General features: G+C 35.1%; 1 protein-coding gene across 3 annotated transcripts in view; it reads right to left on the reverse strand.

Annotated features, from left to right (window-relative positions):
* Positions 1-26450, reverse strand: part of MTX2 (metaxin 2) — a 76245-nt gene that overhangs the window by 16113 nt on the left and 33682 nt on the right. For all 3 annotated transcript variants that reach the window (XM_025274401.3, XM_006066086.4, XM_025274403.3), the window contains 2 exons: positions 24255-24302; positions 23007-23053 (listed from right to left, as the gene is read on the reverse strand). In XM_025274401.3, coding sequence (XP_025130186.1) covers positions 23007-23053; positions 24255-24302 — 95 coding nt within the window. The remainder of the gene's footprint in view (positions 1-23006; positions 23054-24254; positions 24303-26450) is intronic.

Raw genomic sequence — 26450 nt, forward strand, 5'->3', positions numbered from 1 at the left:
GTAGCCTTTCCCTTCTCCAAGGGATCTCCCCAACCCAGGTATCAAACCCAGGTCTCCCGCATTGCAGGCAAATTCTTTACCAGCTGAGCCACAAGGGAAGCCACAGTCATAATACTATATAAAATAGCAAATACAGTATATTTTGCTAACCTCCATGTATTATATTGGTAACTATACTAATCATTACTCCAAAAAGTTGTGTTTCACCAGAAAAAGGTTAAGCAAAATTGTAATGCTCTACAATCAAAGCCATGTTTTCAGTCTTATGAAATTTTTACTGCTTTACTAAAAAATAACTGACTTAATTTTGACCAATTTAACAATATTAACTTACCACAGACCTCAACTGATGCCAAAATTCTACTTAGCCAAAGATTAATGTTATAGCATTCACTGCAATTATTCTTCATCCCTGATTCAAAAGAAATTTTCTGAATTAATCTGAATTAATCACAAAGACATCTGAGGTCATAAACACAGTATTTTCATCTAAACATTAAAAATGCAAAACAAAACATTACCATGACTGTCTTCAAGAATATAAAAACTCTAAATCCAAACCAGACTTTGATTCAGCAGTATTTCTCCTTTCTCTTGCAGGCTAGGAGAAATATCTCTGAGGTTTCAAAACAGTACTTTCACCTTTCACTTGCATTTTCATTCTCTTATCTGCACCTCAAATACTCCAAATAAAACAAGCATGATACACCAACCTAAAACACATTTTATTTTCAATTCTGAAATAGCAATCTGCATATTTTTATTCTTATGTAAATCCAAAGAAAAATGTAGTTCCAATAATAATAAGGCAAGTCAGGATAACTCAGTCAACTCCTATTCCTCTGTTGGAAACATTAGTCCAAACTAATTCAAGTGACCGACAACATAAAATAACTTAAATCAAAAAGTTAGCACATCCTATAAGAACAATGACTTATAACTGTGCTGTCTAATACGGAAGCCACTAGTCACCTGTGGCTATTTAACATAAATTTAAATTGACTAAAGTTGAAAAGTTTATTTCAGCTCCCCAATTGTACTAGCCATTTCATGTGCTCAACAGCCACATATGGCTAGTGGCTATCACATTTATTGAACAGTATAAATAACAGAACATTTCCATCATTACAGAAAGTTCTATTGGACAGTATGGGTCTAATGCAATGGCAATCAGTGCATAAAAGACATCTAAGCTAAAGAAGCTGACATCATCTGAAAGAGATTAGGCTAAGTATTATAAAAACAGCCTGCATAGTATTACAGTGTCCACAAATCCTGCAAGTGATCAATCACCTTTTGATGACAGTGACACATTAAATACCATAATATTTTCAATTTCAGAAAGACCTAGTATAGGGTTTACTCATTTGATGAGCAATCCCAATTGACAAAATGGTCAGGTACGTTTATTAAAAAGTGAAAACTAAGACTTTAGAATGAATAAATTAAATAAAACCACAGCTATTAAATGTATTAATTCTTTGAATATAAATTTACTGAGTGTCTAAACACATGACATGGTAGGAATTTTTTAACACACACACACACACACACACACACACACACAACACACACAACGTAATACCCAGCACCTAACGGCTGAGACCCTGAAATTTAATAAGCTTGATGTAGTTTCAACATATTGAATGAATTAATTAAATTCATAACACAAAATAATTCATTGAAGGGGTAGAGTGTTGGTATATTTTTTTTATTTCTGAAAAAAACTCTAAGGAAAAAGTTAACACTAGATCATCAATAATCAGTTAAATATGAAAGATTGAACTTCTATATTTATCTCTTCAACCTTTCAAAAAAATCCAATGAAATAACAGTGAAGAAACAGAAAGCACATAAACTCAGAAAAACACAAAGAATGGAAGAGGAGACCAAAGCAGACCAGAGATGTCAACCCATTTTTGTAAGACACAAAGCAGACTTAGCAGGGCAGAGGAAGCTGAGAGAAAAGCAATACATTTGCATCCCAGAAACTAGGAAGACTCCAAAACTGGAGGCCAAGTACCACAGAAGGCAGAGGTGAGATAAAGCAGTAAAAACAGGAGAACTGCATGAAAGTCATCAGACAGCCAGTCCATTCCCAATCTGGCAAAATTCACAGGTTCATCCTCCGGAAAAACTAAACCAGAGACTCCACTCAGGATCCAAGCAAAGCAGATGGCCCTGAGTGGCGAGAAACAATGAAAAGAAAGTGAAGGGAAAGTATGTACACTGAAGGTAGAGACCCACAGCGTCCCTCTCTCTCTAAGCTCCCAAACACTGGCAGCCAAATTTAGTCCTTATAGACAATCTCTCCATAGACACACACACACACACACACAGAAGTCGCTCAGTTGTGTCCGACTCTTTGCGACCCCATGGATTGTAGCCCACCAGGCTCCTCGGGCACCTGCAAATACTGATGGGTAGGTGGCCATTTAAGGTAATGGCCAAAAAAATAGTACCTAACTGTGCAAGCAGTCTACAGTGAAGCCCACATGTCAAAAATCCCCCAGCAGCTTTTTAGTGCCTCACTCTTAAATATAAATTGTTAGCAGAGATCAAGCGATATTTGAGAATAGCCTCAAACATACAGAGCCAAAACAAACCACAAAAAAAGGAGGAGAGAGGAAACAGAAAACACAGAAAGCAGAAAGCAACTTCAAAGAAAATTTATAATGGTTAATATTTATTGAGTGCTTACTATGTCCCAGGTACTTACATAAAAGCTTTACTCTATTGGGTAGATTAAAAAAAAAAAATCCCTATTTTAAGATAAGAAAACAGAAGTACAGAGAGATTAAGGAACCTACTTAAGGCATATGGGTAGAAAGGAAAGGAGGGAGGGAGGGAAGAAAGAAGAAAAAAAGGAAAAGGAAAAAAGGAAACAAAGAAAAGAGGGGGGGCATACAAGGGACTGAGATGACACTGAATATCTTAACAGCAATTCCAAATGCTAGATGACAAAAGGCCTTCCAAATTCTAAGGGAAAACCTTGCCAACCTAAAATTCTCCATGTGGCTAAGGTATCAATCGAGTGTGGATAAAATAAAAACAACACAATACAAGCAAGGTCTTTTAAAAAGCCAAAATAAAAATAATAAACCAAGAAAAAACGAGCACAGAATGCAGAAAATTAGGGGATCCATCATTAAAAAAAAAGGAAAAGAGAATTCCCTGAACGATAATGAATAGCAGTCATAGGAAAACATTTCTGAAGCCTACCAAGAAAGGAACCATTCCATTTAAAGTAGAAAGGTAATATTTCCAAGAAATAAATAAATAAAAGACATGATGTGTTTGACTACTGTGAGGGAAAGTTTTACAGTTCAAAGAGTATACAAGAGAAAATTACCCAAATGAATTAGATAAAGCAATTATTTACTCAAAGGAAAAAAAATCATATAGAAAGAATATGTCCATTGTACACCAAGACACTCAGCTAGGATCAATATTTACATTCCAATTATAATATAAACACTGAATATTAATTTAACCCCAAAGTTAGAGAACTATTGGGAAGATGGGAGAGAGTTGTAAAAGGGAAATTAAATTTCACAGTGAAATTCAATAGATAAATTTAAATTAAAAAATGAAATAGGAACATGTCAGGGAATAGTTAACAGGAAGATTCCTACCTGCGGTTTTTCATAAATCCTCTGTTCCTTATCAGTTTCTGTTGCCAGAAACCAGTGGAATGGCAAGCCACTCCCAGGACTGAGGTCATAGGATGAGACAGGCTTGAATCTCCTTCAGTAAACATTCTCCTTACGACAAAACTGCTTAGTCTTGATCCTCTTTCTTGAGATATGGATTGTCTCCTGACTTTGTGACCATTATTAATTCCTTATTCCATTGGTAATGGTTGCTGTACGTTTGGTTTTCTGATCTTTATCATTGTCGAAAGAAATTTCTTGTACAATAGCCTACATATACTCACAGAAACATGATTAAAGCACCTCTGTTCCATCAGAGCTTGGGTCCCCATGTCTTTCTTTCTTTCTTTTTTCTTTCTTTCTTTCTCTCTCTCTCTCTCTCTCTCCCCCTCCCTCCCTCCAGCTCTCTCTTTCACTTTCTTATCATCAACTCTGGACCACCAGGTTCCGATACATTAAAGGACCCCAAGAAGTGGGCCCGAACAGGGACAGATAAAAACCATTTAAAAAGGGACTGCCCTAAGAAGGCAAATAAAAAAACCTACAAAAATCTGCCCTCGTTGTCATAGAGGAATGCATTGGGCCAAAGATTGTAAATCTAAATTTGATATTGAAAGAAAACCTATTCCAGGAAACTCCAAGCAGGGGACCCCCAGGTCCCCTTCAGCAAAAACCAGGGGCAAATTCTATCTTTTCCCTCACACCCTCAACATCCGGCAGCGCTGCCGTCGATATACCAGCCCTAAATGATTTTTTCCTTTACTCTCAAGCAGTCCCTTCTAAAATACCTTCTGGACTTTTTGGACCCCTGCCCCCACAAACCTTCAGTCTTTTACTTGGCCAATCTAGTTTGACTTCTAAAGGAATGACTGTTCACCCTGGAATAATTGATTCAAATTATAAAGAGAGATTCAAATTATGACATCATCTCAGATTCTATGACAATTCAAAAAAGGGGACAAAATTGCTCAATTACTTCTTTTACCTTACACTTCTATTAACTCCTCCAAGTGTATGGACAGGTGGATTCGGCAGTACAGATCAAAAACAATCCTTATGGACATCATTGGTATCTGAATATGCCCGACCGAATATAAATATCAACATTAATGGTAAAAGATTTTCTGGTCTCCTCAACACTGGATCTAATATTAATATTACTATTATTTCCAAACACTTATGGCCCACATCCTGGCCTATACAAAAAATCTCTTGCCAAATTGCAGGAATTTCTCAAACCAAAGTACAAGAAAATTATCAAAATGTTCAAATCTACCCATGTGAAGGACCAAAAGGCCAGTCTGCAACATTAAGAACATTAAGACCTTATGTGATAGATGCACCCCTTAATCTAATAGGAAGGGACTTACTTATGCAATGGCAAACTCAGATATACATTTCACATTTTTCCTAAGGGCCACTGCTCATTTAACAAACAAAGCAATTATTAAAATAACTTGGAAGAATGACAAGCCTATTTGGACAGAGCAATGGCCCCTTACAAAAGAAAAATTATAGGCTACTAAAGAACTTATAGACACACAATTAGAATTAAAACATATTGAGGAATCTTGCTCTCCTTGGAACTCTCCTATTTTTGTTATAAAAAAGAAATCTAACAAATGGCATCTCTTAACAGACCTTAGAAAAGTTAATGCATCTATGAAACCTATGGGTGCATTACAACCAGGGATCCCATCACCTACTATTCCTCAAAATTGGTACATTGTTATTACTGATTTACAAGATTGCTTTTTTAATATACCTTTGAACCCTTTAGACTGGGAGAGATTCACTTTCTCTCTCCCTTATTCTAATCATATCGGGCCTCATAGACTGTGTTACTCAAGGTATGCTTAATAGTCCTACTATTTGTCAAAATGTTGTAGCCAAGGCTTTACATCCAGTGTGGCAGCAATGCCCTCATGCGTGTATCATTAATAATCTACTGTAACTACAAAAAGCGGAAATGGTATTTTTGACACTGAATGGCCATGATATTCTTTAGACTCCAGAGAAAACTGACTAAAATAAAATCTTTTTTGAAATTGCAAAACTAGTTCTTCTTACACGTGCAGTAAGGAAAAGGTTAACTTGTTAAAATACTTTTTTGGAGCTCCAATTCTGCCTGGGAAACAAAAAAGGCCTAAGAAAAAGCCTAAAGTTAACTCTTATCATGTCCTTGGGATACACAGCCCACTCTATCTGGGACTCCAGCCATAAACAAATTGGTGGAACTCAGGAAAAAAAAAAAATATATATATATATATATAAAAGATATTTTAAATTTCAAGCAGAAAACTATATCTGTCTATCTAAAATTATCTATGTCTCAATGTATGTCTTTGTTTTTGGATAATATGAAGTTAATGAACTCTATTTAAATTCAACTTCACGTGACCTGAAAAATATTCAATATTAAACATAATGTTTATTTAAATATAAATATAATTTAAATATAATTGCTTGCTAATCTAATTAACTCAGGTCTTAAATCATCAACGTTATATAATACTTTTATCGTGCCTAGATTTAAGGTAAACTAAGTTTTTCAACAAAAAAGTAACTCTCTCTATATATATATATAAATATCAGATCAGATCAGTCACTCAGTCATGTCCGACTCTTTGCGACCCCATGAATATATATATAAATATATAAAAGAGGAAAACTTAGATAAACTCTATTAAAAATAATTATATTTTTTAAAATGTCTATCTAAAAAATCTCGTAGGATTGGGGTAACTTAAATTTCTAGAATTGTACTAAACTAAATGATAAAAGTTTATTAAATAGCTAGGTCATTTCCAAATAAACTAAGATTTTAAAACATTAATTACTGAATACTAACTTCCTCTTACAAAAAGTTTTTCTTACAGAAAAACTAAAGCGATTTTAGACTATTAATAAAAATATATATATTATTAAGAAATATATAATATATATAATATAATAAATATATTCACCAATCTATAAAATGCTAATATACAAGACACTTCATAGTTGCTAAAGAAAAGATATATGCTTTAATAAAAAGATATAAGAAATAGCAAATAAAATGATAAATACAGAAATATAAAGAAGGTTTATGACAAATGAAAGAGAATTTTATGACAAATGGATGTAACTCATTGCCCTGAACTTTCTTCCTCTTCCTTCTTAAATGTCTTGATGGATACAAATTCTTCTTTTATATGGGCCACACCTCTCCGAGGTGAAACCACACAACATGTTATAACCCACCTGTTAGTTTACTTTGCAATAATGAGAACACCTAATTCTATAAAAACAGACAATGGCCCTGCCTATACTTCTAAGCAGTTCAGATAATTTTTACTTTCATTCTCTATTAAACAGATTACAGACATTCTTTATAATCCACAAACACAAGACATAATTAAACAAACACATTACACACTGAAACTACAAATAAAAAATTAAATAAGGGAGAATACACAGGAACACTTTTATCTTCCTTATCCAGAGCAGACTTTACTAGATTCCAACGCAATATATTCTTTAAGCCTAGAACTATTGTTAATATAGCCTCATCTGTTTTAAATTTTTTAAGCTTACCACAAGGAGCTATTTTCACAAAAGCAGAAAAACATTTCGAGACATTGAAGGACACCTCCCTTCCTTTGCCCATTTGGTTTCAAGACGGGTTAACTAATCAATGGAAATCTAGGAAACTAATCTTACAGGGGAAGGGGTATGCCTGTATTTCTCCAGATGGATCCAACGAACTCACATGGCTTCCTCTTTGGAAGATTTAACCTAAGGGGGCCCCCAGCATTCAAACAAGAGACGAAACAACAAAAACCCCAAGAGGAAGAAATTCCGATACAAGCCATGGCAGCTTTAAGAATTTCCAAAAAACGCCACACTCAACATCATCAACCTTATGATTTGGGGACAGATAAAAACCCTTACTAAAGGCCTGGCATGCTGCAATTCATGGGGTCGCAAAGAGTCAGTCACGACTGAGCGACTGAACTGAACTGAACTGAATCAAGCTGAAAATCTGATTTCTCAACAGGGAATGCCTCTGAATCCTGAAAATATTTTTTCGCTATGCTTGCTTTGCTTGCTTTTGCTTCCCCCACTCAGACTGACTTGACTGATCACACTTATTGGGCTTATATACCTAACCCCTCCCCCCTTTTATTGTAGGTTATAGAATGGACAGATATAGGACCAATCATATCCACTAATGACTCAACACTTATGCCCCCTCCTTGGAGCTTGGAGGGGACCTCTCATTCTGACGAAGAAGACTAATTAACATTTCTCTAGGCTATGAAATCCTTCCTTTATGCATGGGCCCAACAAAATTATGTATTAATGTTAGTCGACAAACATGGGCTTTCGTCCTGCCTCCAAAAAGGAACTTGCACACATTGCTTGGACTGTTTACTGCCCTGTCCTTTTATAAAAACCCTGTCAATTCTACCAAAACTCTAGGGAAAGGACAAAACTTAAAATGTAAGGGGTTTACTTATAAAGACTTTAAATATACTCCTGTTTATTGAGATAAATGTCAAGCTAAATCAGGGAAATTAATGTTTATGGCCAATTACACCATTGTTGACTGGGGACCCATGGCTGGGTATGTAACTGCTCAGATGATATTAACAGCACTATGTGTGACTATGCTACTCAAGTAGCATCAGTTCAGTTCAGTTGCTCAGTCGTGTCCAACTCTTTGCGACCCCATGAATCACAGCACGCCACGCCTCCCTGTCTATCACTAACTCCTGGAGTTCACTCAAACTCATGTCCATCAAGTCGGTGATGCCATCCAGTCATCTCATCCTCTGTCGTCCCCTTCTCCTCCTGCCCCCAATCCCTCCCAGCATCAGAGTCTTTTCCAATGAGTCAACTCTTCGTATGAGGTGGCCAAAGTACTGGAGTTTCAGCTTTAGCATTATTCCTTCCAAAGAACACCCAGGACTGATCTCCTTTAGTACGGACTGTTTGGATCTCCTTGCAGTCCAAAGGACTCTCAAGAGTCTTCTCCAACACCACAGTTCAAAAGCATCAATTCTTTGGCGCTCAGGTTTCTTCACAGTCCAATTCTCATATCCATACATGACCACTGGAAAAACCATAGCCTTGACTAGATGGACCTTTGCTGGCAAAGTAATGTCTCTGCTTTTAATATGCTATCTAGGTTGGTCATAACTTTTCTTCCAAGGAGTAAGCATCTTTTAATTTCATGGCTGCAATCACCATGTGCAGTGATTTTGGAGCCCCCCAAAATAAATTCTTAACCTGTTTCCACTGTTTCCCCATCTATTTCCCATGAAGTGATGGGACCAGATGACATGATCTTCATTTTCTGCATGTTGAGCTTTAAGCCAACTTTTTCACTCTCCTCTTTCACTTTCATCAAGAGGCTTTTTAGTTCCTCTTCACTTTCTGCCATAAGGGTGGTGTCATCTGCATATCTGAGGTTATTGATATTTCTCCCAGCAATCTTGATTCCAGCTTATGCTTCCTCCAGCCCAGCATTTCTCATGATGTACTCTGCATATTCATGATGTACTCTGCATATAAGTTAAATAAGCAGGGTGACAATATACAGCCTTGACGTACTCCTTTTCCTATTTGGAACCAGTCTGTTGTTCCATGTCCAGTTCTAACTGTTGCTTCCTGACCTGCATATAGGTTTCTCAAGAGGCAGGTCAAGTAGCATAGAAAGTTACTAACACTACAACAGAGCATTACCATGACAAAGGACTTCTTGGGTGGCTTGATGCTGGAATGGCCCCTCCTCGTCCTCGAATCATCCTCGATAAACACATTGGACCTGAACAATGGGACATCTGGAAACTTGCTGCGAGCACCAAAGAACTTGGGACTTGGACTGGACATTTCACAGGGACCAATCATAGTCACAGAAACTATTTCTTTCGTTATAATCAATCATATTTCATACAAGCTTGTGTTCCCCTTCCTTTTGTTCTAGCTATAGGAAGTTTACAATTCAATAAGTCTTTATGTTCTGTAACTTGTATAAATTGCAAATTATATACTCGTCTAAACTCTTCTGTTTCCCTAAGAAATGAATCCCTTTTGATTCTTTGATCTCGACGTAGTCTGTGATTACCAATAAATCTCCAGCGGCCCTGGGAAGAAGGTCCCATGGCTGGATTTGCTTCCCAGTTACTTACTAAATTGCTCTGGCGATCTAAACAATTCATTGGATGGGTGATTTTTGGCATTCTGGGATTAACAGCTATTTATACCACTGCTGCCGTCACTGGCGTTGCTTTACAAACCTCAATTCAAACACACAATTTTATCCAAAATTGGACTAAAGACGCTCATACTATGTGGGCCACTCAGGCTCAGATAGATGAGGATATTCAAGATGAAATACAGGAACTAAAAACAGCCATCAAATGGGTTGGAGATCAATTAACAGATTTACAAAAACAGGTGATGCTAAAATGTGATTGGAATTCTACTCTTGTTCAATAATAGTGCCTACAACTGGGAACAAATCAAATTTAATTTACAAAACATACATGATAATGTCTCATTATTACAAAATCTTTGAAACCTCTTCTAAAAATCTGCCCTCTTCCACTAATTTGAAAACTTTAGCTGAACAACTACCTGATCAATTATCTAGGCTAGACCCACATGGATGGTTTCAAAGCATTACTCACAGCATTGGGTCTGGAACTGTAATTTTGGTGATTGTCTTGACAATTATATTTGTCGTTTACCGTTGCCTTCATGCAAAAATTGTTAAAACTAAACAAACTCAAAAGGTGAGAACCCTTTTTACAAATATTATAAATAAATAAGGGGGAATTGTCAGGGAATGTTTAACAGGTGGATTCCTATGTGCTGTTTCTCATAAATCCTCTGTTCCTTATCAGTTTCTGTAGCCAGAAACCAGTGGAACAGCAAGCCGCTCCCAGGACTGAGGTCATAAGATGAGACAGGCTTGAATCTCCTTCAGTAAACATTCTCCTTACGACAAAACTGCTTAGTCTTGATCCTCTTTCTTGAGACATGGATTGTCTCCTGACTTTGTGACCATTATTAATCTCTTGTTCCGTTGGTAATGGTTGCTGTACGTTTGGTTTTCTGATCTTTATCATTGTCGAAAGAAATTTCTTGTACAACAGCCTACACATACTCACAGAAACATCATTAAAGCACCTCTGCTCCATCAGAGCTTGGGTCCCCATGTCTTTCTTTCTTTCTCTCTCTCTCCCTCCCTCTGGCTCTCTCTTTTACTTTCTTATCATCGACTGCAGATCACCAGGTTCCGGTCCATTAAAGGACCCCAATAGGAACACAAACATCTTACTTCGAAATTATAGCAGTAAATACCCAACGGAAAAAATACAGCTAAAAGAACTGAATGTTGTCTCTGGGTATCAGGATTTGGGGTAGGGTGGGACAGTATACATTTTTTGTGTGATAGGCCTCCCATACATTGCTGGTGGGAGTATAAATGAGTCACTTTGATCTGTTTAGTAATACTGACTACTAAGCAGATGCCTACTCTATCAGCCAACAATCCCCCTTCCCAGGAATATACCAAAAAGGAGGCATAGAGCCACTAACATACAAGGATGCTCCTAGCAACTTCATCCATGTAATCAAATGATAGGAACTCAAATATCCACTAACATGAGCAGCAACTCCAAAATTTCTAATTCCAGGATAAAAAGGATATATGTCACCAACTGCTATTACAAAAAAGCAAAAAGTAAAGATAAAAAGGTTATACATTTTTCTTAACTCAAAAATTTTTTAGAAATAGCATTCATTGGGAACTTAAATGAGAGAAATTCTAGAAACAGTACCAGAAGATGACACCTATGATATTCAATGAAGATTTTAAACTCTATTTCTCCAGGAATTACTTCTAAATCATACCTTTTGGGAACTACAGCTCAGATACTTTATAAAAAAAATAACTCTGAGGAATAAAATATATTTCATTTACATACAATTAAAATTAAGGCCAAGAGTCTAAAGAAATAAGAACAATCTGTTACCGATCAATTTGACCCTTACAAATATCTTAAACCCTATATTCAAAAGTTGCTATTGTAGATAACAATGCAACTGCTTTGATTAGATGATAAAACTAGCAGCTTAAATGTTGGGGAAAAACCTAACACACACTGCAGATAAAAGAATGGCAATAGAGGACAGATTGGAGAAGGCAATGGCAACCCACTCTTGCCTGGAAAATCCCATGGACAGAGGAGCCTGGTAGGCTGCAGTCCATGGGGTCTCAAAGAGTCGGACACGACTGAGCGACTTTACTTTCACTTTTCACTTTCATGCATTGGAAAAGGAAATGCGACCCACTCTAGTGTTCTTGCCTGGAGAATCTCAGGGACAGGGGAGCCTGGTGGGCTGCCCTCTATGGGATCGCACAGTGTCGGACACAACTGAAGCGACTTAGCAGCAGCAGCAGAGGACAGATTTGTGGTTGACAACAGGCTGGGGGCAAGGAGGGGGGTATTGATTAGGAGTTTAGGATTAACAGATGTAAACTATTATATACAGAATGGATAAACAATAAGGTCCTACTGTATAGCATAGGGAACTATATTCAATATCCTGTGATAAACCATAATGGAAAAAGAAAAAGAATATATATATATACATAACTGAATCACTCTGCTGTACAACAGAAATGAACACATTGTAAATCAACTACGCCATGCCTTCGTGCTTAGTTGTGTCTGACTCTTTGCAACCCTTTGGACGGTAGCCCGTCAGGCTCCTCTGTCTGTGGGGTTTTCCAGGCAAGAATACTGGAACAGGTTGCCATTTCCTTCCCCAGGTGATCTTCCCGACCCAGGGACCGAACCTGTGTCTCCTGTACTGCAGGAAGATTCTTTACCCACTGAGCCACTGGGGAAGCCCATAAATCAACTACACTTCAATAAAATAAATTTTTTTAAAAAAGAACATCAGGAATATAGACAGATTCTATAACAGCAATTCTTCAGTAACATGGTGGCAAGGCTTCTGGTAAGATAATTTAAAATACTCAGATTACGAAATGGTGAAAAGGGCTCAACCCTGGTTGAATGGAAACACAGCCAGCCAACAACAGGCCGACCCTTGTTGCTGCATCTGCACAGGGAAGATGCTCCCTCATTGAGATGCTGTCCTTATCATCATTTAAAGTAATTTGACTTGCTGCTGCTGACTCATAAGCCACACCACTCTTATAACCGGGCTACTATTAGCACACTCCCACTCCTTTGTCACTGGTCTTAACCAGTTTAACCTTAACCAGGTTCTGCCGCAGCAGAACCTAATGGATCCTAACAGAGTAGAGATTTAAGAAGCAAGCTGTTTAAGTGGAAGACTAGAGTGTCTTTTAAAACAATGGAAACCTCTGCATTAGTCTTTTAAGAGTCAATACAGAACAGTAAGAGTTAACAGCAGAAGCCTCCCAGTGAGCCATCTCAGAGAAGAATCTTGACGCCTGTGTTAGTCTGAGAAAGTTTCTTTACCTCATAAGCTTCCCCATTTCTAAAAGGAAGACAATTTATTAGGCAGATTAACTGAGGTGTTGTATGTGAAACACTTTACACACCAGCTGGCACACAGTATTTTAATAAATATATTATTATTAAAATTAGTAGTAATAATATTAGTAATAATAAATACTTATAGATCTATCTGTGGGGAAAAAAAGACTTTTCAACCTTGGTGATTTCAAAAGAAAACTTTACCTATTAATATCTCCTTAAGAGAAAAGGGTAAATAAATAATAATTATATACTGTAACTATTTGTAATTAAAATAGAAAAACTGTATACTAAGATAAAAACCTCTAAGTAGATATTAAAAGAATAAATAGAATATAACCAAAAGCCTATACAATACATACTTGATTCAACAAAGCAAAAATAAGAATGAAGATATTTTAATACTGACATAAACTTCTACTTTACAAATAACTTTTCAAAGTCACACACACTGATGAAACTGATTGATAAAATGCCTCCCCCTCCAGAACATTAGCTCCATTAGTACAAAATGACCATGCCTGTCCTGTTTACTACTTTATCCTCGGCACACCATAGATTCTCAATAAACATTTGCTTAATGAATAAGACACAGATATCCATAAAAATTAAAACATACCCAAGTTCACAGAAAATGAGTAAGCTACAACACAGATTAGCATTTCATGATTTTATAGTACCAAAGCTCACTGCATTAAAAAGATCAATGTGATTCCTATTAAAATCAGAGGTATTTAAACAAGTAATGTTTTAGAAAAACACTAACAGGAATTCAACTTTTTAAAAAATTAGCTATGCAGAAATCATCAGAAACTACAATTCAATACACACAAAAAGTTTTAAACGAGAAACTTTGTTACCAAAAACAAGAAATGCTACTGGGAGCACATATGAGACAGATCACATAAAAGAGGACCTTCCTAATTAACACAACTCTCACCTGAATACCACTCTTGGAATATCTGACTCAAGTTCAGATATACCTATACCTGATAGCTGTAGAAAAAAATCAAGTTCAGAAAGAAAGCAACAAAAAAACACGACCATAACAGGAAAAGGTATAAACTTTCCCTGTTAGAATTAAATATAAGTAAACATAAATTGTAGAGTCAAAATTTAAGTAAAAGAGTTATAAAGTAGTTAAAGATTCAGAAGCAACTCTTGTACCAAGAACCTAATAAAATACCAGTCACATAACTGGCATCCAATGAACAATCGGGGCCTAATGACAAGAAACTACTTTTTTCTAAGCTCCTATGAATGTTGTGAAGTTCCATGATTCACAGATACAATAAATATTCCAACTGAGAAAAATAACAATAACAACAACAAAAAACCCGCTAAATTTAAAATTCTTGGATAAACTAAGTGGTAGATGGCAGCAATATAAAATGTATTCATTTCATTTTTTAACCTAATGATAAACTCAATACTGAATCATTTACCAATGAACAACACAATTAATTTCCTTCCCCTTCTTTAGCCCCAAAACAGAAGGAATATTTGTCTTATAAATTAAATACAAAACAATACTCTTTAATTGCACTTAAGCAAAAAAATCAACATTGCTTGCCAATAAAAACATTAAAATAACTCAAAATTTTAAAGAATTGTCTTTAATAAATTTTTAAAACTTATTACACTGCTTTACACTGATTAACACTGTGGAATTTAAGAGATTATAAACATAGTTTCTAAATGTATATAAATTTAAAATTTACAAAATTATCCAAATTCTAAATAGAGAAAATCCATTTTCAGCTCAGCCGTTACCAGTTATCCACAAACAGCAGACCTCAGGTTTTCCTCTTTAGGACAAAGCTTCTATTCATTTCGTAATTAAATTCGAAATATTTTAGGTAAGAACTCACTAAGGACTTTTCTAAATCATGCAATGCCATTTTCAGGGCACAAAATTAAAATTATTCCAAATTTTAATTCATATCTTGTTTCACCAGGACACAAAGGAAAATCTGTGACAACAACTGAAGAATTATTTTCCACCTTACTAAGAGACATGTTTTAAAATTAAAAACCAAGAACAAATTTTAAAATAATTCATTTTTTACATCAAACAGCTGTAGATGCTATAATTGAAATAATGTATCTAAAGGTTACAAATGAAAAGTGTTAGGTATCATTCTTAAAGTGACAGATTACGTTCCTAATCCAGTTAAAGCAATAGCCACATTTGTAGTTTAACATAAATTAAGACCTTAATTATATTTGTGACTATTTTAGACAAAATAACAAATTCCTTTGTATCTGGGAATGTAATTTATAGCAAAGCCAGGTTCATTTTCCAAACCAATCTATTTCACACTGCAGAAATACTCTGGTATAATGGTATAATGTAATTCTTGTTGTAGAATGTTGAAAGAGTAGATTCACTAAAAGCACAGAAGAGGTTTGAAGATAAATGAAGATGCTATTCATTCAAGGGTAATTTCATCTTAGAACTATATGAAAGATGTTTCACTCACATGGGGTAGTGTATGACCTCAAATTTAAGTGTATTTTCAGCTCAAATATAATGCTGCTAGATTGATTATGTTGATACTGTATATCTAATAATGAAGAATTCTAGCCTTTCTCTGTTTAAGAAAACAGACTGATTTTTTTCATCTTACTGCTATGTCTTTATTGTTCTGTTTAACAGCAACAAATTTTAAAATTCTGCTTGCTGTTTATTTCTTAAACAGAAAAAGTGTATGGTTGATATTCTAATTTGTAATCTCTCAGAACTACAGGCGTGTAAATTTTTTGCTAAGTTAGGTAGATACTGATATTAGCAAACTATTACCCTGTGTAACCATTTTACATTATTTCACTAATTACTAATAATGACAACCCTAATATCTATCTAATTCTGTTTTGAATATACTTCATTTTCACAAATTTTGTAAGATTAATTTAAATGTTTTACATATACCACACCATTTATGTGTTGAGGGATTAATACTGAGAATTTTTTTAATCTGCTAAATTCTATTTGCAATTTAAGCTCACAGTTATCACTTTTAAAGGTCACATTTTATACATTTAAATCATTACAGGTGCTATAAGCATATATCACCAAAATACTTTGTAATACTTCTGAGATTAAAAAGGTAACCTAATGTAACATTCAATCTGAAGAATTTAAATCAAGGAAACATCTGCAGACTGCATTTTGCTCATTTTAGAATACTGAAAAGGATTCACTGAAATCTCTCCACCCCTCAGCTTTCCTTCTCATCCTGAAAGGGAACACAGGAGCCTCATTTTGCAGAAAATGATTAAAGTGGAAAGGATAAACATACTTTAAAAAACTAAAATTGTATCCTTTATGAAATTTGAAGAAAGTTATATCAATTTTAAAATGTTTGACATAAAATAGCATTCTATTACTTCTCTATTAAAATAATTGCACTGGTGCATTCCTACCTGTTGTATTTATATCAGGTTTGTTTTTTTTTAATTTTATTTTATTTAACTTTACAATATTGTATTGGTTTTGCCTTATATCAAAATGAATCTGCCACAGGTATACATGTGTTCCCCATCCTGAACCCTCCTCCCTCCTCCCTCCCCATACCATCCCTCTGGGTCGTCCCAGTGCACCAGCCCCAAGCATCCAGTATCATGCATCAAACCTGGACTGGCGACTCATTTCATATATGATATTATACATATTTCAATGCCATTCTCCCAAATCTTCCCACCCTCTCCCTCTCCCACAGAGTCCAAAAGACTGTTCTATACATCAGTGTCTTTTTTGCTGTCTCGTATACAGGGTTATTGTTACCATCTTTCTAAATTCCATATATATGCGTTAGTATACTGTATTGGTGTTTTTCTTTCTGGCTTACTTCACTCTGTATAATAGGCTCCAGTTTCATCCACCTCATTAGAACTGATTCAAATGTATTCTTTTTAATGGCTGAGTAATACTCCATTGTGTATATGTACCACAGCTTTCTTATCCATTCGTCTGCTGATGGACATCTAGGTTGGTTCCATGTCCTGGCTATTATAAACAGTGCTGCGATGAACATTGGGGTACACGTGTCTCTTTCAATTCTGGTTTCCTCAGTGTGTATGCCCAGCAGTGGGATTGCTGGATCATAAGGCAGTTTTAAAGTGACACTTAGAAACTGCACAGAACCAGCAAACCAAAAAATGTATTAAAACAAACAGAAAATTCAAAATCATTTCCTCTAAAATTCTGCAGGTAAGCTGTCCACTGTGACCATCTGAATGATACAACAAGTTTACAGGGCTGTAATTTCTTAACCACAGTTGTTTCCCCACACAACTGACCTGCAGTCTCAAAGAAAAGAGATACTCCTCTCTTCTGCTCTTCCCCAATCACAACATCAGGATATCATTACCATTTAACCTCAAATTAATACGTCCACCTAAAAGGTATCATTTGCAAAAAAGGAAAAAGCAAGTGTCAGCTACTTATCAGCATATCTAACTAACACATTAGTGTTTGTAGTCCAGTATTAATGCAGCCTATAAAAATGCTGACTTTTTAAATGATTAAAACACATTCAACAGAAAGAATACAGTGTTTTTCTGTTGTGTTCCTTTTCATTTTTAGAGATTAAGTATTTATTCACAAAGGATAGGAAAAAATAAGAATATTAAGTAAAATAGGGACACTTCCCTTAACCTGAGCTTAAATGTTATTCTTACTGGAAGTAAGTAAAAACTGCAGAAGTAAAAAGTAAGGCTACTTTTTCATGCAGCATTCTAACAATCAGTTTGAGACACTGTCTAAAAAATAAATTCAATAATTAAACTTTTACAGTATTCAGATTAAGCCATACAAAAAAGGAAAATATTTTCTTTTTAAATTGGTTTCATATATATGAAACAAAATCCTTTCTAGAATAGAATTTTGTAATTCTATTCTTTCTAATAAACTTACTAGAAATTACATTTTATTACACAGACATTCACAAAATATGCACAAATCCTTGAAAAACAGGCACTAATTCAGGCAACATCATCTTGTAATTATACTGCTTTCACCTCTTTCAAAAGAATTTCCCATTACCTAACTTGAACTTCATAATAACCCATATATAGGTAAGACTACCTTCATCACATTTTAGAGATCCAAAAGCTTCAATACAGCTTTCACATCTTAATGTAATCCATAAATTATTATATATAATTTGCTAGGAAATGTCAGAAATGATTTTTGAATTAAGTTATCTACCTATTTTTAGATAAAACTCCAAAGATCTGTATCACACACTGAACTGGTATACAGCAAAGTGTTACAAGCATAGACTTGACCCAGACTCCCTGAGTTTGCACTCCAGCTCTGTCAAGTACTAATTATATAAGTTTGGGCCAACTACTTAACTTTTCTGCCTCAACTTCCTAATCTGTAAAATGATAATAATAATGCTACTTACCTCATATGGTGGCTGCATGTGAGTATTATCTATGATACCTAAAGTATATATAATAAGACCTGGCACATGGAGTAAGTACGGTGTAAATTTTAGCTACAGTTATTATTGTTGTTCTATTAGTATTATCTGCAGAAGGGGGATTTTAACAGCACTGACTTCATACAGTTATTATAAGGATTAAGTGAGTTCCTAAGAATTAAATGCTCAGCACAGTGATTAGCATGTAGCAGGCACTCAGCCAATGCTGCTGGTTATCTCTTTACCTCCACAATTTATGGACTCTATGACCTTGGCCAGACTTTTCCTGCACTTCAGTTTCCACATATTTAAAAATGAGCTTAATAACAAGTACCATACACTTGGGTCATGGTAATGACTGAATAAGATGTCTCTCAGAAAAGCTCTTTAAAAAGAGTGCCGTAAACAACAAAAGCATTCAATACTTAATTCTAAAACAGGCCTTATTTAGTAAATACTATTAAAATAATATTTTGTTTGATCAAAGCAATCTACACTAACAACTTTTAGGCATACAATGGAAGAATGATAAGAAAAATTATTAACGTTCATATAGATTTAAATACATCCAAAAATAATTCTTAGACCTAACATTTGCTTTAATCACTTTAGGTATTACAAAGCCTGCAAGCTTTCATTCCTGCTGCTGACACTGATAATGTGTACTTCTGTCAAAGAACCAGGGAAGAAGGAAATAACCAATATTCACTGTATGTTTATAATATGCCAGGTGCTCTTCTAAGTGCTTTAATGTTTATGCACATTTCATATATTTTTTAACACATTCAATCTTCATGACATCCTGTAGGACAGCTTCTATTATACCTGCATTTTAAAGATGAGGAAACTTAAAACAAACAGTAATGTTTGAGGTATCTGAGATTATTTGAGGAACAGAGATTATTTACTCATTTCACTTGTGGAATCTGCTATAAAAGATGAGATACTGAATTCGTAAAGACATAAATTTCTTGAAGAAAAATCAAATAAAGTATTTTCTGCAGAAAACTTTGAAGTTCATATATATTTGCTTATACAGTATTTCTAGACATGTGCTGTCCAATACGGGAGCTGTCAGCTACATATGGCTATCGAGTACTTGAAATGTGGCTGGCACAAACTGAGATGTGTAAAACACACATCAGATTTTGAACTTAACATAAAAAAAAAAAGGAAAAACATCCTGTTAATAAATTTTGCATTATGTTAAAATGATAATATTTGACAATATGAAATAAAATGTTTATTAAAATTGATTTCACATTTCTTTTTACTTCTTTTAGTGTGGCTACTAGAAAATTTTAAACTATTATACATATGTGAGTGGGCTTCCCTGGTGGCTTAGTGGTAAAGAATCCACTTGTAATGCAGGAGACCACTTGCAACGCAGGAGAAGCTGGTTCAATCCCTGGGTCGGGAAGATCCCCTGGAGAAGGAAATAGCAACCCACTCCAATATTCTTGCTGTCCATTCTTGCATGGACAGAGAAACCTAGAGGGCTACAGTCCATGGGGTCACAAGAGTCAGACATGACTTAGTGACTAAACAACAGCCACCACCTTACATTTATGTGGGCAACATTATATACATTATGTATCTATCGGGCAGTTGGTTTAGGGGATGAAAGGATAGTAATAGAGAACTGTTATCAAAGTTCTTTTCTAATCAATACAAGCTTCAAAGTGGAAGTAATACTATGAAATGGAAGATTTCTCTCCCTAATGTTTGTGTATGTATAACACTGTACGCACTGCCATATATGTGTATGTGTGCACACACACATACACACACACACACAGTACTGCTTGTGAGAACCAGAGGGACACACTACTCTAATACTTCAAAATATTCAACATACAAGATTATTTTATGACTAGGCAAACACTTCAGGTAATAACAATACTCTGTGCATGAAGGAAGGAAAGCAAATCTAAGACAAAAATAACAGCCATAGGGGAAAATTTTTTTAATTTTCTTTTAAACTGAAATCATAAAGAGGTTTCTTTAATCAAAAAAAAAAAAAAAAAAAACTCTAACCATTTAGTTCCAGGAACATAATAAATGCAAAGCCTATGTGGTATGTAAAATTTAAATTTCCTGATGGCTTAGGTGGCTAACTACTAAAGTATCTAATGCTTAATATCTGGTATTTTCTAGGAAATATCCAGCTTATGGATACCTGTCACACTGTTAGATCAATTTTATACATTTAACTGATTGTTCCAAACGGATACTCATCCACTATATAGAAGAAAATTACTCCATAAAGTTTACATCAGATATCTGGAAAAGTCACATTTATAGTCATGGCTACTATCAGCTGTCAAGTCAAAGAATATTGAAGAAAACCAAGAATTTTTAATATATGCTGGTTAATTCATCATCTAAGTGACATGTGTAGGATAACAAAAAATTAAAACTGTTATGCAAAATTCTGCATTTTAAAAGATTCTTATTTTCTGGTTTCAGCTTTAATTGCAACTACGATTTGAGATGAATGTTGAGAAAACAAATCAATAAGAACCAGAAAAACAGAATTACTGAAGGTACACACTAAGATTTCTTTTTTCTTTCCTTCTCCAGATTATTTAAAATGTTAAATTTTTTTAACGGTAATATACTGATATCTTGGTTTATGCCAAAAACTAGTTAAGCCATCTATTCTAGGGTTTCTTAACACTGACACCATTTACATTTAGGGTGGGATAATTCTTTCTGGGGCGGGACTATCTTGTGCACTGTTTCACAGAATCCCTGGCATCTACCCAGCAGATGCCAAAAACAGCCTCCCCAACAGCTGTGACCATCAGAAATGTCTAAACACTGTCAGATGTTCTCTGGGAGTCTGAAACCCTCCCTCAGCTAAGAACCACTGGTCTACTCTTACCCAAAATAACATTCCTACTGGTGAAAATTACTGTAGTACTTCCTAAACTAATATTCTTCAGTTTTAGAGGCTTTTCATACAGGATACCCAGAGAGCTTCAGCTGGGAGATCAATAAACCTCCTGACACCATATGCAGAATTGCCTAGGTATGTCTATATCTGTGTGTGTTACAATGTTTTCTGGAAAAATATCCCATAGCTTCATGAGACTTAAAAGAATTATCCCCAAAATGGCCACTAAAACAGGGTTAAGAATTAGTGCTTCAACTAAAATAGTCACTGTGCCCTGAAGCTATCTTCTCAAAAATATAAAGACTGAAGACACTATTTCATACATAACAAATAATTTACTTGTGTTATCAGTTATCAAGCAAGACTGCTTCTACCCCACTTGTAAACCATTCATTCAACAAATATTTACTGAGCACACTTTATATGCTAGGCACTATATTATTAGTATTTGAAAACTAAACAAACTCCAACTTCCTTATGCCCCCTGCCAAAAAGGAAGTATAAAGTACTTATTTATTAAATATAACCAACCGAGAATTTCTGCTTCTCAAAGATTAACATAAGAAAATACACTAGTTATAGTATGAGTGCCTAAAGATAAACGTAAGTAAATAAAATTTATATTCTTGGTAAAAATATACAAATCTTCTAAAAGAAGTAAAAAAACTTGAAAGAAACTTAAAAATACTCATACTCATACAAATATTGTTCAACCACATTTCCTTCGATCTTTTCCTTCTTTCTCCAACTTAAAAGTAAAATGTACTGAATGACTTACTATGGCTGTGTAACAGTCATAGTTATTAAGGCCAGAAGAGACCTAGTTGTGTTGAAAACACAAGATGACCAAGTGCCTAGCATCATGCCTAGAATGCAGCAAAAGCAGTCCCTCTTTCTTTTCTTTCTGTCCTCCAGAAGCTCACAATCTCATTTCCAACATATGGCATGTCTTAAATTTCTAAGTTATCTTTTAGGTGCTACTCATTAAAATACTCTTTGTGATTCAAACTATGCAAGCTAACCAAACAAAGAGCAGCTAAATATGCAAAATGTTTCAATATTTGTAATTCCATAATCTACATAAACATTTCTCTTTTCTTTAAAAGCAAACAATCCCCAAGTATCCTATTCTTCCTATAGTGCAGTTTAATGTTTAGAGGGCCACAAATCTTTTGGATTACACAACCATGATATAAAACTCCAAGAGCTATTATATTCAATAAGTGGTCTGGGGATAATAGGCACTAATGTAATCAATAAATATATAAGGCGTCGCTGAAGAAAAATATGTCTGCTTCATAACCACCAAATGGATTAAGGCTAGAATGAGTACAATGAGAGAGTGACACTTAAATACGTAGTGAATAAATCTTTACAAGTAAGTTAGAAAATAGGTTTGTGCCTATAAATGAAAAAATCACCCCAAATAATCAATACTAGCATATTTAACCAAAAGCAAAAAGTAAAAAAAATACTGCACGATTTACATATTTACCTGCACAGCAAGAGAAGCTGCATTGTCAGAAAGCAAAATTTGCTCCCCTGTAGAAATACAATGAAAGGTCTGAGTCAAAAGCGTAACTACTAAACAAGTAAAAAACACGTATAAATGTTTTTTATTTTAAAAAACTATTCCTATTTCTAAAAAGAAAGCGCAATCATGAAGTTCTATATCAATGTTACAAGATTATAATTTGGATTAAAGTATCATTTTATGTAAATAACAACGAAGACTATTTCCTCTAAATCTATTTGATCACTTATTGTATTTTATCAGCAATATGTACATAAAACGGCTCACTTAAAAACGAAAGGTTTCTTCAAGTTTTTAAGAAATAATCCCTTTCATTAAGTAAAATAGCATCTCTGTTCAAACCTCTCTAGTTAAAAGCATTCAAACTCGTATAAAACCAGCTTACAGTTAATATTGCACAGTGTGTCTAGATCTGTCACACAAAAGAAAGATGACAAGTTCACTGCAATAAAAATTCCATGCTTAGAAGACGAGGGCTGCTGCCTATTAGTCTTCATTACTTTGCAGTCTTCTGACAACTGTAGCAGGCTGCTGAGCCCCAAATGGGGTCCATAATGTAATCTGATGATATATGAAGAGCTGCTAAAGGGAGCCTGAACCATCCTAGCCTATACATTTTAACAGTTCCTTTTTACTGAGAGCCCACTTTACCACAGGACTTCAAAAATCTGCTGTGTCAGCTATTGGCGCAGTAAATCTGCCAACTACTCCCGCAACCACATCATACTACCCTGCCTGCAGCAGCCAGTATAATGAGTCAATAATAAACTAAGCACCTTACAGACCATGAAGAGTTGGTTTACACTGGCACATACAAGTTTAAGTAAAATCTCCTAGACAAATTATATAAGGGAATTCCTTCATGTTTCATGTTCTCTTTGCATTAAATTGCATTATCAATGGGCGTTTTTTGTAATAAATATATTTTGATATGTTTGATATGTATTTGATATATCTGGGATTCCCAGGTGGTTCAGTGGTAAAGAATCCACCTGTCAATGCAGAAGTCACAGGAGATGCAGGTTTGATTCCTGAGTTGAGAAGATCCCCTGAAGGACGAAATCAGCAACCCACTCCAGTATTCTTGCCTGGAGAATCCCATGGACAGAGGAGTCTCAGGCTACAGTCTGTGGGGTCACAAAGAGTCAGACATGACTGAACACACATATTTTGATATGAAGCCATTTTTAATGGAGAATAAGCACCTACCTTTCAGTTGCTGATACAATGTAGCATTTTCAGGCCAAGGTTCTGCAGCTGTGGAAACAGGTACACAGGGCAAAAATATATCAATAACCAACCAAATTAATAAACACATACATTTGCCTAGAGCATTTAATGTCAAGCATAAATTGCCAAGGATTAAATTACCAAGGATACCTTAAATATGGCAACTAGTCACATAACTGTAGATTCTATGAGAACCTATATAAGCAGGTTAGATAATTTCATTTAAATGAATGTTTGGTGGCAGTTTAATTTTTTATGGGGAGGAAATGGAAGACATTTTGCCCAATCAAAAGTGAAAATTAAAAAAATTAAACTGCCTATATGCTACTATTCCTTTAGTCTTCTTCAAACACAGACATATTCAAAATTACATTCATACATATAAAAAGACACTGAATTTCAGCTCACTATCAAAAAGAAAAATAGTGAAACAATATTTTTATTTTACTGTAAACTTTTAACTAAGTAAATTTTCAGAAGACACTTTATGAAAGAATCAAATCTATGCATATCAGGCTGTGCATCTTTCTTTATAAGCTGGTAATATTTAAACAGGGGAATCCTGTTGTCTACGTTTAATTGCCTTGAACCCAACAACATCATCTCACAAAAACAGAGAATACGATGAAGCAGTACCTATCAAAATAATGTGAAATAAAGCTGGTGAAGCTCATTTTAGGCCTAATAGGCTTGACCTTGACTCTTAACCTCTCATCTAGCAAAGACTCCAGCTACAAAGAGTATTAGCAACCTACCAGTGCTTGGAAAAAGCCCTAGATTTGAATTTGTCTAGTCAACTGCATATAAGAAGCAATGCCTCCACAGACAGAATATTCAGGATATTATTTGCTGAATTCTTTGTAAAATCCATAAAACATCAAAATCACCAATTCTAACACACTAACTATATTTGCTGTCAGCAAGAAAGTCAGTCAAGTATATGAAATTTGATTAACTTTTCTTATGGTGTTTAAACTAATGCAGTCTCTGTGACACAGCAACAAATTATTTTTTAATATATACTTCCAGCTGGTTTTTTAAAAAAGAAATTTATACACATGAAGCATTTTTTCTTTTAAGAATGATCATTTAAGATGTATTCACTTAGTCTTAGGAGAGGGTGGGAGGTGGACACCTTAATTTGCTTTTACTTCTACTTTAGAATGAAAAGAAAAAGTTGTAGTAATTATTATAAACTGTAAAATTTGGTTTGGTCTGGGCTACACAAAATTATACTTAGGGACACCATGAAATCACCAAGCAAATAATTAATAGTTTTGTACAGTTATCTACAATATTACAGACCTTCCTCAACTTACCGTGAGTTACAAACTGTAACTTGAAAATGCATTTAAGATACCGCACCTACCAAACATTATAGCCTAGCCTAGCCTACCTTAATGGAGAAGGCAATGGCACCCCACTCCAGTACTCTTGCCTGGAAAATCCCATGGACGGAGGAGCCTGGTAGGCTGCAGTCCATGGGGTCGCTAAGAGTCAGACACGACTGAGCGACTTCACTTGCACTTTTCACTTTCATCCATTGGAAAAGGAAATGGCAACCCACTCCAGTATTCTTGCCTGGAGAATCCCAGGGATGGGGAGCCTGATGGGCTGCTGTCTATGGGTGGCACAGAGTCGGACACGACCGAAGTGACTTAGCAGCAGCAGCCTACCTTAAATGTGCTCAGAACAGTTACATTAGCTTACAGATGGGTGAAATCACCTAACACAAAGCCTGTTTTATAATAAAGTATTGATAATATCTCATGTCATTTATGGAATACTGTACTGAAAGTGAAAACAGAAAGATTTTAGAGGTATAAAATTATTTTAAGTGTCCCAGTTGTTCACCCTTGTGATTTCAGGCTGACTGGGAACTCCAGCTCCTTGCAGCTGCCCAGCATCAAGATAAGAGTATCTCACTACACATCACTAGCCCAGGCAAAGATCAAAATTCACAATTTGAAGTACAGTTTCTACTGAATGCATATCACTTTTGCACTGTTGTCAAGTCAGAAAATTCTAAGTCAAACCATTGTTAAGTTGGAGACTGTCTGTATACATATATATAAAAGCTACCAAACTTCAACTCACATACCAAAAAGGCAGTGCAGTTAAATACTTACTACGTTACTGTAAACCTTTTAACAAAGTAAAATTTCAATAAGAATC

This window comes from Bubalus bubalis, chromosome 2 (assembly GCF_019923935.1).
Source record: "Bubalus bubalis isolate 160015118507 breed Murrah chromosome 2, NDDB_SH_1, whole genome shotgun sequence".
Classification (NCBI taxonomy): domain Eukaryota; kingdom Metazoa; phylum Chordata; class Mammalia; order Artiodactyla; family Bovidae; genus Bubalus; species Bubalus bubalis.